Source organism: Lentinus tigrinus (genome assembly GCF_003813185.1).
Source record: "Lentinus tigrinus ALCF2SS1-7 unplaced genomic scaffold L226scaffold_3, whole genome shotgun sequence".
Taxonomy (NCBI): Eukaryota; Fungi; Basidiomycota; class Agaricomycetes; order Polyporales; family Polyporaceae; genus Lentinus; species Lentinus tigrinus.
The window spans coordinates 2063319-2077997 of record NW_027137912.1 but is presented as its reverse complement, the minus strand read 5'-3'; the positions used below and the strand labels follow the sequence as shown (position 1 = coordinate 2077997).

Below are 14679 nucleotides of genomic sequence, written 5' to 3'. Positions count from 1 at the left end.
CAACATCCCGTATCTGCTCTTCTTTAAAACTTTGTTTCCCTGTAGCAGGTGTCGCTCGCGAATGTTCGGCGTTGCGTACAGTGACACTACCTCTCTGCACGACAGCTCACTAAATGACCAGAACGCAAAGTCTACTGCAAGGCTTGCAACCGCTCTCGCTGCTCATACAGCATCTCCGCATAATCCGCCACGCCCTCCAGCGCAATCCGATAGAACATGTACAGCTTCTGGCGGGGCAGGGCACCTGGTACTCGCCAGGCAATAATAAATCTGACTTCTAACGTTTCCAAGGACGACTTCCACTTCCGAAACAACGGCGACATCCCCTTCACCAACGGCGCATGGCCAGAAACGTCTATCAAGGGATGTGCTATGTCGGAGAGCGTCTTGCTGCGTTCGCTACCGTCACCGGACAGCGACTTGCGCCAGCCCTGCACATCCATTTTTGAGTCGTCGTCGCCGGCGCCCTCCAACGTCCGACGGTTGTAGACGGTTGCCCACAACGCTGTCCACACGAAGGAGTGCAGGTCGTCAACTGGGTTTTGAACGTAGTCCCTTGTCAAGACTGTTCTCAACGCATCCGACATGAACTCGGGTGTTCCCTATACGTACGTATCGCCATTAGCAACCAATGCATCGTGCAGAGTGACTTGAGCTTACGGAGATGGCACCTGCGTGTTTCGAACTGGAGAAATACGTCTTCAACTCAGCGGCCGTGTCGCCGTCGATGAGGAGAGCCTTGCACTCCGTCGACACCCCAAGCTTCGCGAGTGCTTTCTCGAGTCGCTCCGCAGCGAGTACGACCTTCTCCAGGTACTCGTCTTCCACCACAGCGGCGCGGAGCTTGATCCAGAAGTCGTCATCGCTTGATGTCAATGCCCCATCGCTGTCGCGCACCAAGTGCTTGTTGGCTAGGCCTTGGGTGATCGTCTCAGAATCTTCGGCTTGGATGGGGTGGCGGTAAGCCTCGAACAACTTGAATGCTCTGGTCGAGAATGCAGGGCGCCAGACCGGCTTGTCTGGCTTCACCACGTTGCCGATCGTGACATCACGGTGCAAAAAACCGCCATTCATGAAAGAGAGCCATCCTGCCGAGAGCGAAGTTATGTGAAGCCGACATGTGACACCGATACCAGGATTACTCACCGAGTAGAGCGTGTAGCAAGCACTCGGAAAGATCCCAGGCACTCTTGCAGTGCTCGAGGGTCCTCCCTTCATCCGCGGTATAGGTGACGAAAAGAGAGCGATAATCAGGGGGACTGGGTTCCAGCTTCAATTGCGCGGTCAGGGGGTACCACCGATATGATGCGAATGTGTCGTTATCAGACCGTGGGGGCAAGAAGATGGAGTCCGAGAGGGCTGCGCCATCGGGGTTGCACGCCTCGAAGGAAACGAGATGCTTGGGGACTCCAAACTGGCCATCGCAAGTGTTGTACATCTCCGCCTCAATCCGGCGCTTCCTGCTGTTTGGCCACGAATACTTGCCCACTACACCGTCAGGATGGGACGATTATAGAACTTGAATCTCTTCAGAAGGACCTATTATGTTTGGCGGAGGCACATATTGCAATGGCTTGTCGTGATACTGCCTTGGTTGGATTTGCGCTTGGACAACACGCCATGAGCATCGAATAATGATACGCACGTAAGATCCAATGACTCACAGTTTGGCCCGGTGGTATTCTTGTGGTGGTTAGTCTTCATCTCTGTCTAGGGGTAAGCTTCAATCGAAACGACGACAAGTGAACTTACTTTCCTGCGCCGCACGGGTATTGCGTACTAGCTGACAAACAGGTACATATGAGGCCGCGACGAGCTTGTTGATTCGAAACGGCCCGAACCACGAGCGTGCCACGACCTCGGACGGAGAGGGAGAGGAAAAGCACTTTGTCTGTGGTGACACCAACTAACGACGAAGTGCCTATGGAAGGTATCTTGAAATGGACGCCGTCCGTGAATATCGGGAGACCTGCGTCCGCAGAATTCTGCCAGAGCAGGATCGAGAATATGACTCGCTGCACGTCCTGACGACCTTGGGCTTCATAAAGGTCAATCTCGTACGACGCGGTGAGACCACCGCGATGATATATCAGGAAGCGCAGAGTGTGGGCTATATGGTTGACTCCAATGACAACAGAGAACAGGCGCAACGGCATCGCGCAGACCTGCGCTCGAGCATATGTCCCCGCCCGCGTCACGAGTCACTCCAACTGTTCTTCACCTCCACGGCGACAAGAACCTCCATCCCCGAGTCGACGCGGTTTGATGGCATGGACCAGTAGCAATCCCGACTGGTGACACTCCCTCCAGCGACGAGGTTCGGCTTGAGCGGAGCAGCGCCGTCGACACGATCCTTCATATCCCGATCATACGAGAAGAATTTGAGAGTAGGCCACCACCGGTCCTTGCGAGGTTTAAGCATGAAGGGGCCGCCCGGCGACAGCTTACGCTGAGCATTGTCATAGGCTGCGTTGCAATTGCGGACGCATGAGTTGAAGAAGTCGGCGAGGGTATAATAATTCTTTCTCTCCGCCGCTACCAGCTCGAACGCTTTCGGAACAGGCATAGTGCGCAGTGCTTGTTGAACGGCGTGGTCTTCGACGAGACAGGTGAACGAACTCAAGGGAGGGTATGGGTCCTGCGTGGACCATTGGGGCTTCAGTTGCTTAGGAGAAAGCATCCGCGCGATAGTGCCGACATTGAATTCCCAGTACTGGTCACCGAGCTCAGCAGCCATGGCCACACATGAGTCCTGTTGCGAGCGTGGCGTTTGAGAGACGGCGATCTCTGGTGTCTTGGGTTTCCCAGCACCCCTTTTTCGAGGGCAGCTCTCAGGATCTGTGTGAGGAAGATTAACGAGATCTGGTGTCGGAGGCGACGGCATGGTGATGATTCAGGGGGCTTGGTTGACACGACCGTAATCACTTGCGGTTGGAACTTCGATACGCTATAAGTTGAAGTGACGGTTGGATCGACTGCAACGTCCCGAACGTACAGGCGTTTCTGAATGAGATAGCTCAGAGGTCGTTGAGGAATGTTATGGGAGACGCATGTTGGGCGGAAATGTTTGAAACCCGTAGCGCCCGGACGTTTTTCTGACCGCATCGAAGTTCGTTGGTTCCAAGTTTTCATCTCAACCTCCTGGCTATACGAAGCAAGTACGTAAAATGTGAAGATCACCCATCCCGAAAGTCTTGCGGGCGGTAACATACGATGTTGTTTGCAAGGGGTAATAATGTCCTCGTCGATTGATTATTGGTACTTTCGATGTAGTATCTTGCCAGCCGGTGCCCGTCGCTTTCCGCCCCCCTTATTTTAGTCAATGTTGTCTGCGTTGGCGCGGCTATTCGGTACGGCGCTCGGCGCCTTCCCTGTCCGCTCCCAGGATGCTTTCCTGTCCGCTCTTTAACACCTCATCCCCTGTCCCCTCTACGACCACGGGGTTTTCTGTACTGCACTTTTACAGCCTTGTAGGTACTGTAAAAAATAGGTATACACACTCTTGCCTCATTGCGCTGCCAATATGACCTCATTGACTGTGGGCTCTGTTGGCGCCCGCCCGCCACACTCTGCCTGCCTGATATGGCCAAGAGAGCTAAGACATTGGTGGTCCTGAAGTCCACCTGACCTCCGCTATGCTCCTACTCACTTCTCTTATGCAATAGTGCAGGTGAGTGTGTTCTTATGTGATGAGGTGGTAATCATAGTCAGAGGCGGGCTGGATTGCATTAGAGGTTATCATCATTGTGTTAGCGCCGAGCTAGGCGGCGGGGAGCGCGCGTTGAGATGGACTGTAAGCGCTCGAAACAAGTCGGATTTTCGATGTCAAGTTGAGGGAGTGTGAGAGGTCGTGAGGAAGGAAAGGAATTTTTCCTAGGCATTAGAAGCATTGAATGTGCAGTATGCCAAATTTGAGGGCCATAATAGGTGGGCTGGATGGTGAGATTTTAAAAGTACGGACCAGGGAGGCAAGTCCGGGTTGCGGAGCCGCATATAGAAGTACCAGATATCAATCGACCCGGACATTATACGGTTTTGCATGTTGTTTGATGATATACGACTATGACATTCATCACCGACAATCATTCTACATCTGAGTCCGCGCCGGGCTCGCCACGCGCCTCCGTCTCATTATTGTCCTTAGTCTCCGTTGCCTTCTGCAGACCAGACCCGCCGGAGTTGAGTGTGCTAGCCAAGCGTGTCGTGCTCGAGCTCGCCAGCGAGCTCTTCGACGGCATCTTCTGTAGCCCTTGCCTGCCCACGCCCGGTCCAAACGACGTGCTCCGCATGCCGAGGCCCAACATGAACATGCCAGAAGTTGTGCGCTGCCTCGGCCCCGCTCGCGGTCCACCGTTCGGACTGGGACTCAACCCGGGACCGTACGTTGGGCTGCGCACTGGCACGACGATGCGCAGGCCGAGGCTCGCGAGCGGGTCGGGAGACGAGTCGTCTGAACGTTCGCGCGGATGCGAGAAAGACGAGGAGTGGCGCAGGCGAGGGGAGGTCATCACGGAGCCGAACGTCTGCGGTGCGGGACTCGTCGAGCGCGTGGGAGGGCTGAGGAAGCTCGGGGTCCATGCTGACCAGCTCGGGGACGTCGTCGTCTTCGCAGAAGGCGCGGACGCAGCTGATGAGAGGCCATTCTCTGCTCCTAGCTCGTAGAGCGTACGCTTGATTGATGCAATGTCGTGCTCGAGGTCATCCAGCTTCTGCGTGAACTGATGCGTTGCCTTGGCCACTGCGGGGTCCGAGCCGTCCACAAAGGCCCGCACCTCCTTCGCCAACTGATCTTCGTCCATCTTCTCCGCGTCGTCGGAGTGGGACATCGCGCCGGGGATGGAGAGTAGCGCCTCGTACCCGCTCGCGATGCGTTCCTCGTCTGCTATGCGGATCTCGAGCTCGACGCGCGCGTCCTCCTTGAAATCGGCGAGGCGCTCGACTGCCCTGCGGAGGATGGCAGACATGTCTGAAGGTGTACTTGAGGTCGATGCGGCCGAGTCGGCCAGAGATTTCTTCAGCTCCTGCAGCGCCAGATGACAGTCACGGAAGCCGCGTTGGACACCGTCGTAACGATTCTTCACGTTGGCTAATGCGTTCAGGAGTGAGATCTCCTTGCTGTCGCTTGCAGGGAGGGCGCCGTTCTGCGATGTAGGCGAGAGCGATGACAATGCCAGCCCAGTTGCTTCTAGCGGTAAAGGTGCGGGAGGATGAGATCTCGATGTCCGAGGAGGTTCTTGGGACATTGCAGCAACAGATCCGCTAGACTGTTCATGAGACAAGCCGGGGAAAGGAATACTTGTCGCGGACAGTGATGATTCTGGTGCGGTAGATTCGGTGGCAGGGACAGGAGCCGAGTCTTCGACTGTAAGGCTGGGTTCTGAGACGGGTACCGTATTTGACGTAATGGGGGATGGCTGAGATGCCAATGGTTCCGCAGACGCTTGCAAATCGACAGAGTCCAACCGGCCCACAGGTGGGGAGACTGACGTGGGTATAGACGGAGCCATTGACGATGACTCGCTTGGAATGTTGGGTATAGCAGCACTCTCTGGAGGTGCCACGGACGGTACCCTGTCGATAGCAGGGACAGTGACGACCTCGATGATATGTACGCCTGCAGAGGACGTTGGTTCAGATGGGTCCTCGTGATGAGCGGGCGGAGGTGGAGTTGGGCTAGCAGATGTACCGACACTGGCATCCAGTAGATGCCGCTCCTCGTGGCGGTCCTTCATGCGATGGGGGAAGGGATGCATCACAGGATGGGAGTCCTGATATTCATCTCTATCCGCAGGGTGATCCACAGTCTCTATCCGAGCAAGCTTGCGTTCGTTCTTCAGTCTACGAATGGTCTCCTCTTGCAGTTCGTGGGTCAGGGATGAAACAGTGTCCTGAGCTAACACGAGCCTGGCTATGGAGCCAACCGACGCGTCATCTTCAGACGGTTGTCCGTTCAACACCTCCAGTAGAGCCTCGGCGTCCGCCGTCGCCTTCGCGTAGGCTTCACGAAGCGCCATGGGATTCAAGGATATTGAACCATCCTCCGAACCGCCCGAGCGATCTAGAGACTCTTGGGCCTTGCGCACCCAACGCCGTAAGCTTTCTGCAAGGTTTTCCTCACGCCCGAGGAATGCGAGACGGAGAGACACTTCGCGACGTCGTCCATAGGTCTCGCGTGCAATATCCTCTGTTAGGTCGTCCAACGCAGTGCGTATGCGTTCAGACTCGCTGCGCTCATGAGAGAGAGCGCGCTGAAGGTGGGTGATCTCGGCATTGAGAGTTGCAAGCGTAGAGGCGTGCCGTAACTTCAGTGTATCTATTGCCTTCTGCAATGTATCTGTTGAAGATTGCGAGAACTTCCTGGGGGTAGAAATGCCTCAGTCATAGAGTGTCGACGGATTAAGGTGACCACTTACATGTAGCGCGACACCATCTTTGTCGCGGTATTGTCGTCAGCCCGGTACGTGTCCAATTCGTGCAGAGTCTTGGCCAGCTCGTCACGGTCATGGTTGGCACCCTGACGCGCGACTTCTAGTTCTTTGTATAGCAGACCGTTGTCACCATGCAGTTTGGCGATGTCCGACTGCAGTCGCTCGTGGCGCCCATTGAACTCCTCCAAGAGCTTCTGAAGACCCAGCTTCCCTTCAGCGAGACCGTCAGCCAAAGTGGTCGCTGAGCCATTGGACGAGTGTTGGATGTCCATAGACGAAGCGGAGGAGGGTGTGGAGGGTGCCTTCGATCTGCCCTCGAGCTTCCGGACGAGAGCGGCGTACTCCTGCACGACAAGGTCCGCCATCCTTCGTTCCTCTTCCGTGGCGCGTACCTTTCGTTCCAACTCCCGCTCCCTAGCAAGGCCTTCCTCCTCTCGAGCGCGTGCCTCCGCAGCCAGTGCGCGCGCGGCTTCTATTTCATGCTGCGCACTTGCTAGCTCGCTCCGGACGTCGACGACCTCTTTCGTGCGTTCCAGCAATGTCTCCTCAACTGCAGTGAGTTTGTCCGAGAGACGACGGAGAGCAAGGGTGAGCTCGGGAACTTGGAAAGCGGTTTCGGTTGGGGTAGTGTCCGGGCTGTCTCGGAGGACCGTGATCTCGTCCCTGAGCCGCGTATTCTCGCGCTCAAGTGCGCGTGCATGGTCGAGGGCTTGCGCGGCCTCCAAAGAGTGCCTCTGGAGTTTCAGCGAAGTGGCATATGCTTCGTGCTGCCAAAGCCTGGACGTCAGTTAATGAGCGGTGTACGACAGGTAGATTGAGCATGGTCCTGCTCGTACCTGATAGCGCGCAACGGCTGCGCGTAGACTGGCTAGCTCCAGAGCAAGCGGGTGGTCGTCATTTATCGCAGCGGACAGGTTGTCGGCCATGTGCAGATGCACGTAAGTGCAGTCTTCGAGTCTGCCCGCAAGTCGCGCGTAACTGCAAGGCGTGCCACAAAATTTCAAACGGCGACTGAACATGAGGGCCGGTGAGTTTGAACCTCGGTGTTGGCGGGGGAAGCGGAGTGCGGATTAACGCTCTCCGCGGGGTGCAACAAGGACGCCAGGTCCTCGTCCTCGTCCGACTGACTCCCTGCCCCGCCTGCTGATCTTCGCGCGACCGACACAAGTCACCTTTCCGACAACGTTAACACGTCGCTGTACTATCTTGCTGCACACCCCGTCTGCCCATCGTACGAGACCGTTACGAGACCGCGACGAAGCCTCCAACGAAGCCCACGCGCCCTCAAGTCTGCTCAGTCATCCGTAAACCCACGTCCTCGCATCCTTCCTGCGCGATCCCTGGACTCGTCCTGGACCGTCTACTTGCGCCCTCAACTTCTGTAACTTTGAAGCATATGTGGTTGGCGCGGTAGCCTTTAACCAGGATCATACAACGATTAGAATTCACCGGTACGATTGCCTCACGTTCTCCCGGTATACATTAATATTAACCTCTTCTCCGCGGAATCTGCGTGAAAATAGCGATGGCAAGTCCTCACACTCCTTACCATCCCCAGCCCGGTCCGTCCTATTATCATCACCCACCTCCACCTCCGCCCCCACACTACGCGTACTCCCCGGCGCCTGCCCCGGCCCCATACTACCCATATCCCATGCCACCCATGAACGGACACGTACCCATGCACCAGCCTGCTTCTCCCAGGGTTGGCGGTGTCGGCCGTGGACGATACAACCCCCATCGAGGCGGCGCTCCTGCGTACCATTACCAACCTATTCCTCCGCAACATCACATACCGCCTCATGCAGTTCCTGTACAGACACCTCCACCAGTCTCTCCCGCAAGTCCCTTTCACCATCCTCAAAAGTACCCCCCACATCCGCAGGCCCACCAGGTCCCTTACGGATCGCCCTATCATCACCCTCAGCCCAACGGTCCTTACCCACACGCGTGGCAAGGTCAAGCACCCTCGCCTTTGCCAAAACAGCTATCCATGCTACCTCCGATGGTTACCTCTGAACAGGTACCACAAGTACAGCAGCAACAACAACAACCTCATCATACCCAGCCCCCGTTGCCCCCGCCCGCAGAGCATCCTCAGCAACTAGCGTCCCACGCCCACGTCGCTGTTGATGTCCCTCCGGTGTCGTCTCTTGCGTTGACTGGGACAATCTCACAACAAGTAGAGCTTCCTCGAACGGAATCTCCACTGGTTGGACAAGTGCAAATTGTGTCGCCAGATAGCGACCAGCCAGTTCTTGACACTCAGCCCGAACCTTCCCAGGGGCCCGAACCGGTTTCGCAGGAAGCTGAGGAGGCTCAGGAACAAGAACAGGAATCCGTCGTTGCAATGGAACATGTCGCTGTGACTCCCAGTAGGAGTCCCAGTCCTGCCGTAGAACCCACGCCAGCACTTGCTCTTCCGACAACTTATGTGATCTGGTCTCGTCGTCCTGGTCATCCCAATCGTGCTCCTGGAGTCATCATCTCGACTCGCGCTTTCCCACCTGATGAGGTGTTGCAGAATGCCTTGGAGACGCGGACGCCGCCCGCTAGTCCCAGGATTCGAGTAGCAGTGCTGCCACACCCAGGAGCCCCCACTGTTGTTGATGCACAGGAGGCTTCTTCGGACTTCGCAGTTGCGCCATCCTCGTCTACTACCGAGACGACGCCAGCTTGTTCCGTCGCAGCGGACACGCCGGTCCCTGGCTCCCCGTACTCTTCCGCTACTTCCGTCTCAGCGGTAGTAGGCTCTCCTTCCACGAAGGCAGTGGTTTCACCTCATGCTGATTCAAAGATGGAGTTTCCAACTACCTCTGTAGCAGTCCCAGAGGTTACTGAGCCCTCCACGCCCCAGCCTATTGCTGACCAGGCTCCCGCTGCAGCGGCGTCCACCTCTGCTGCTCCAGGAGCTCCCGCAAAGCCTGCACCTGGCCCGAAGAAGTCATGGGCTTCACTGTTGCAGCCTTCCGACGCTAGCGCGTCGTCCTCCAAGTCTCGCCTCCCAGTATCCAACGTCGTCGGATTTTCCATACCAGCCACTGTCGGCGGGACTTCGTCTACGACTCCCAGAACTTCTGTTGCATCTGCGAACCGCAACGAGCTGTTACGCCTGCTGAACGAGGGCCCTTCAGGTTCCGCTGTCAATGTTGCAGCTGCGATGAAGATCCGCCCGCGGGGACTTATCAACAGCGGTAACATGTGCTTCGCCAACGCGGTGCTGCAGATCCTGGTGTACTGCCCGCCTTTCCATCGCTTCTTCTCGGAGCTGCGGAGGCACCTCGCTGGCCCCGTCGTTGGCTCACAACGCGAAGGCACGAAGGCCACCCCACTCGTCGATGCGACCATCCAATTCCTCAAGGAGTTCGTGCCGGACCCTCCTGCCCCCAGCAATGACCCCAAGGCGAAGGGCAAAGAGCGTGAGGATGACGCCTTCGACGAGTTGGAGAGCTTCATTCCGACGTATGTGTACGATGCGATGAAGGAGAAGAAGCGGTTTGCAAACATGATTGTGCGTTGCATCATCATTCATCCACTCGTCTCGTTTTGAACGACGTGTTCTGTATAGGGTGGGCACCAAGAGGATGCCGAGGAGTTCCTTGGGTTCTTTTTGGATACCCTTGAGGAGGAGTTGCTGTCGATCTCGCAGTCCTTGCAGCCCAAGGAGCCTGCGCCAGCGGCTGGAGAGGACCCCTCTCACGAAGACGGGTGGCTCGAGGTTGGCAAGAAGAACAAGGCTGTTGCGACCAGAACAGTGCGTCGACTTTCTTTCTCTCTACATACCTTGACTGACTGACATGTACGTGGTCTAGGCCAAGTCTACGGATTCACCCATTACACGTATATTCGGTGGCAAGTTCCGCTCTGCCTTGCGCGCACCTCACCAGCGAGAGTCGGTCACGATCGAGGACTGGCGATCACTGCAGCTCGACATTCAGCCGGAAGACGTCAAGACTCTTCGCGACGCCCTCCAGCATATATCGCATCCGCAGACCGTGCAGGTCTCCATTCCGACACGGCCTGGCGCGATCCTCGATGCCACACAGCAAGTGCTCATCGAGGCGCTCCCGCCTGTATTGATTATGCACATGAAACGGTTCCACTACGATATCAAGGTCAACGACGTTGTCAAGGTCGGCAAGCAGGTGTCGTTCTCGCCCGAGTTGGACATCCCTCCAGGTTCGTCCTATGCACTATTGACACTGCTGCCACGCTCACCAGTACTTTGGCAGAGATCATCTCTCCGGCAAAGAGGACTGCCCAACCTGTGAAATACCAACTCTTCGGAGGTGCGTTCTATCTAGCCTTACTTGCCATGGCCTGGCCTGACCTCTGGCTGGCTGCAGTTCTGTACCACCACGGAATGTCGGCATCAGGAGGGCACTACACCCTCGACGTGCTGCACCCCAACCGCGAGCTCACCGACCGTCCGCGGGCAGCGTGGATCCGGATCGACGACGAGCTTGTCTCGGATGTGCGCCCGGAGGACGTGTTCGGCGGGCAGGACCGCGAGGACCGGCAGCCATACCTGCTGTTCTACAAGAGGATGACCGCTTGGGGCCCGGCACGGACAAGCTAGGTATCCGATACCAGTACCCTGTTAGTATTGTTGCAGCGCCTGCTATGTTACTGTGCCAGTACTAGTACTTTGCGTTTGTTTCGATTCATCTTGGATTTCCGATTGCGCGTGCGTGTGCCGGCGTGTGGCAATTGCGAGCTTGAGCTTGGTCGATGTCCCTATCTCCCATGCATATATCAAGGTCCTCACCATCACGATATATCCTCGCAAGGTCCAACCCACATTAGAGTTTTAGACCATAGATGCGTTTGCGTGCCCAGGAGTGTGTAGGGGGGAGAATACATATATAGCTCAGAGTCCATTCCGGATGACCGAATCATTGACAGCGAGAGAGTAACTACTGAAACTACTGAACATGCAGATGCGAATACGATAATTACTCATTATATATGTTCCAGCTCTGGAGGAGGGCAAGACGGCGGGTGGGGGTGGTCAGCATTCCTCGTTCACAGTGGGGGAGTGAGCAAGGAGGTACGCACAGAGCGCCATTTTAGTCCCCAGTGCTCGTTGATGGGGCCGTCGATGCCGAACGCGACGCCCTTGAACCACCAGAAGGTGGCCACGACGATGAACACGCAGACGCCGAACGCGATCTGCTTTGTGCGTTCTGAGAACCGGCGGGAGCTGAAGACGAAGTGGTCGAGGAGATGCGCGAGCATCAGGACGGAGAAGTACAGGGTCGGGAGCTGAAAGAGGCAGTGTGAGAGCCGGACGGACGGACGGGCAGATGGCGATACTCACGTAGTGGTGGATGTATGTTACACGACCCATGATCATGAACGGCGCTGGATGGCAAGCAAGGCGTGAGCACTGGACGGCGACCCCACAAGGAAGGACAGCTCACCGAAATGCAGGACCCAGCCGACACCAGCGACTTTGCAGACGTACAGGAAGTGCTCCCATTCCCCTATGCACCCCACCCCATGTAAGTGCGTTGCCTCGAGACCCAAGGAAAGGAGGAAGGACTCACTCGGCTCCATGTCGACATACTTCCTCTGCTGGCGCATGATATACACACCAAGAGCGAGCACAGCCAGGATCAAACTGACGGAGCCGCCCCACCAGATGACGGGCAGGCCGATGAGGTAGTACTTGGTCTGCTGGTCGCCCCAGCCGCACATGCGGAGGCCGACGCGCAGGAAGGGCCAGTCGAGCGGCTTCGAGGCGAGGATGTCCTCCTTGTCCGGGTCAGGGACGAGCGCGTTGTTCGACGTGGCCATCGCGACGTTGAGGTGCCAGAAGTCGCGCAGGAAGGGCGACTTGTAGAACTTCGTGTCCCCAGCGGGCACTGCATGCACGTAAGAAGCAAGGTCAGACACCCACGCACGCAATGCGGCGGACCATCAGGACTTACGGCGGTCGTTCCAGTGGCTCTCGATGTTCCAGTAGGTGTGGATGTCCTTCGGGTTGTTCTCCTTGTCGCAGCTGACCTCGATCTGCTTGAAGCCCCACTGAGGAAGCACGGCGTTCGCAGCACGAAGGTAGCAGCCCGAGTGCTGGTGGCGGAAGCGCAGCCGGGTCGTCAGCGAGTGAATCTTATCGTACTTGTCCTTGCTCCCGCGGTGGATGTCGTCCACGACCTCGACGACCCAGTAGTCCTGGTAGTCGCCGATCGTCGCGTTGCCGTAGCACGAGACCTCGTTGTTCAGCTTGGTGATCGGCGCTGGAATCGGGTGCGAGTGGAGGTTGCGGGTGGTCGGAGCGTGCTGGAGACGGATAGCGTCGCCGTCCTTGAGGAAGCGGATGGGGCCGTTCGGGTCGTACGGCGCCTCGTCCCAGCGGGGCATGACGACCCATTCGTTGTTCTCGTCCTTGTAGTGGTAACAGGTCACCTGTTGCTGCTCGGAGCCGACAGGGTAGGTCTGTACGTGGGAGTGCAGAAGACCTCCGCCCCAGCCCATATTCTTGAGCGTGAGCTTCGAGCCATATGCGATGTCTGGGGATGGGAATTGTGAGTTTTAACTCTGATGTTGCCAAAATGGGATACAGCGTCACATACCGAGAGGATTCTCGCTGAAGGTGTTGCCGACGAGATTTGCCTGGAAGAGTGAGCTCATTTGCGCGTCACCAGGACCAGAGTGGTTAAGGACCAAGAAGTGCAATTTGAACGACGCCATGTAAACCAGGATGGGGAGGACAATGAGACACCCCACACGAGCCGCCCAATGCCTGACTTGGTCGCGCTGGGAGAAAACGTCAGTTTGCAACGGCGTTCGCAGCAGCCTGTCAACGGTTGCACCCACCACAGACATCCTGAGGTCGCCGAATTTGTCCCAAAGGTCCTCGATTGTGTACGCGCCAACCAGACACGTCACGAAGAACCCGACCCATTTGACACTGGCACGGAGTTAGAGTAATCCCTTGTGCATAATATATCGGGCTCACCTGCAAACGCATCCGATTGAATAACCGGTCATTGCAAGCCATAACCACCAGTCGAAGGAGAAGGGTCTGGAAGGGGTTGGTGCGAGAAGGGCGCCAGTCAACCCAGTGTCCGTACACAGAGAAAATGCGAGCGTCCACGCACCGGTATTGTTGGTTGTGGAATTTGGCGAGACAGAAGACGGTAGTGAACGTGAAGAACAACAACATAGAGTCCAAAAGAATGAATCGGGATATGCACAGCCATGCGACGTCTTGCAGACCGCCAGTCAGGACCATCTTATGCGCGCAGACATCAAGGCAAAGGCAAACTCACCGCAAAGTACCATCAGTGCAACCAGGTGACACGCCATCCAGCTCATGCCCAGCTCCACCGCCGTATACCACCCGAGCGGGACGAGCGCAACGCCGAAGGTCGCGAGCATGACGCGCATGGCGACATACGGCACGGTATCGGGGTACGCGGACCCGCTCTCGAATCCAAACGAGCCGTCGTAGCCCGAGAGCAGGCCGGCGAGGCCGACGAGCATCTTCCCGAGCGGGGGGTGGACGTCGAAGTAGAACTCGCGCTTGAGATAGTGCGAGCCAAACTTGCCAAAGTGCGCCTCGTCCCAGACGACGACGTTCGACTTGCCGATCTTGTGGAAGCGCGTCCAGCACGAGAGCAGTGTGTAGATGATGGGTGGGATGTGCTCCAGGTTCTGCATGAAGAACTCGCGCTATTGCCGCCGACATGGACCATTGCGTCCGAGCATATATAAAGTCAGGAAGTGAGAACATATGTGCGAATGGGCGACGTACCACAGTAGTAGGGGGCGGAGGGGGTGGTCTGCGCGGACGTCCGCTGCTAATTGGGCCCTTGGAGGCCTTCATTTTGGAGTAGACGTCCTTGCCCTCATCGTCAAACGCGTCGTAGTCGAGCCCCTTCTCCGAAACGGGGTCCGCATAGGCCCCGTTGCCTCCAGGGCCGCGGGTGACCCGGCGGCGAGCCTTCTCCTCGGACATGTAGTGCAGCGGCAGTTCCTCCTCGCGCGAGGCGGCGTGTGCTGGCGGTTGCTGTGACCAGTAGGTGTTTTGTGAGGGATGGGGGATTTCTTCGAAGTCGGAGTCCGAGGGAGCACCGTCTTCGTATGGCGGTCCGAGATCAAGAGCAACCTGTCCGGACGGCCTCATCAGCCAAGCTGAGGGTGAAGGCGGCTTTGGGGGTGTAGCAGCAGCGGGATAGATCGGGCGTCTATGCGCATTAACGCATCATAATCTCGCCTGGGTACTGCCACCGCAGCATCCTGA

At 57.0% G+C, this 14679-nt stretch overlaps 4 protein-coding genes across 4 annotated transcripts; 1 reads left to right on the top strand and 3 right to left on the bottom strand.

Moving 5' to 3' along the window:
- Window positions 1-131: 131 nt before the first annotated feature.
- L226DRAFT_609404 (uncharacterized protein) lies at window positions 132-2884 on the bottom strand (the record flags this gene model as incomplete). The annotated part of the gene is made up of 8 exons (XM_067686050.1): window positions 132-602; window positions 661-1088; window positions 1147-1488; window positions 1540-1605; window positions 1665-1706; window positions 1753-1783; window positions 1842-2165; window positions 2222-2884. The coding sequence occupies 8 exons, from the start codon at window positions 2882-2884 to the stop codon at window positions 132-134; spliced, it is 2367 nt and encodes a 788-aa protein (XP_067541101.1).
- A 1029-nt stretch (window positions 2885-3913) lies between these two features.
- Window positions 3914-7360, bottom strand: L226DRAFT_609403 (uncharacterized protein). The gene is made up of 3 exons (XM_067686049.1): window positions 7265-7360; window positions 6414-7195; window positions 3914-6357 (listed from the first exon to the last, which is right to left on the bottom strand). The coding sequence occupies exons 1-3, from the start codon at window positions 7352-7354 to the stop codon at window positions 4083-4085; spliced, it is 3147 nt and encodes a 1048-aa protein (XP_067541100.1). The 5' UTR covers window positions 7355-7360; the 3' UTR covers window positions 3914-4082.
- A 192-nt stretch (window positions 7361-7552) lies between these two features.
- Window positions 7553-11399, top strand: L226DRAFT_550507 (cysteine proteinase). The gene is made up of 6 exons (XM_067682756.1): window positions 7553-7879; window positions 7952-9939; window positions 9997-10182; window positions 10241-10607; window positions 10661-10717; window positions 10775-11399. Exons 2-6 carry the CDS (start codon window positions 7954-7956, stop codon window positions 11005-11007), a joined length of 2829 nt encoding a protein of 942 aa, XP_067541099.1. The 5' UTR covers window positions 7553-7879; window positions 7952-7953; the 3' UTR covers window positions 11008-11399.
- L226DRAFT_501099 (glycosyltransferase family 39 protein) lies at window positions 11260-14607 on the bottom strand. Its single transcript, XM_067677812.1, has 12 exons — window positions 14191-14607; window positions 13706-14108; window positions 13535-13643; window positions 13393-13458; window positions 13251-13344; window positions 13007-13190; window positions 12362-12943; window positions 11978-12295; window positions 11852-11914; window positions 11749-11792; window positions 11487-11693; window positions 11260-11407 (listed from the first exon to the last, which is right to left on the bottom strand). Exons 1-12 carry the CDS (start codon window positions 14560-14562, stop codon window positions 11384-11386), a joined length of 2466 nt encoding a protein of 821 aa, XP_067541098.1. The 5' UTR covers window positions 14563-14607; the 3' UTR covers window positions 11260-11383.
- Window positions 14608-14679: the final 72 nt, after the last annotated feature.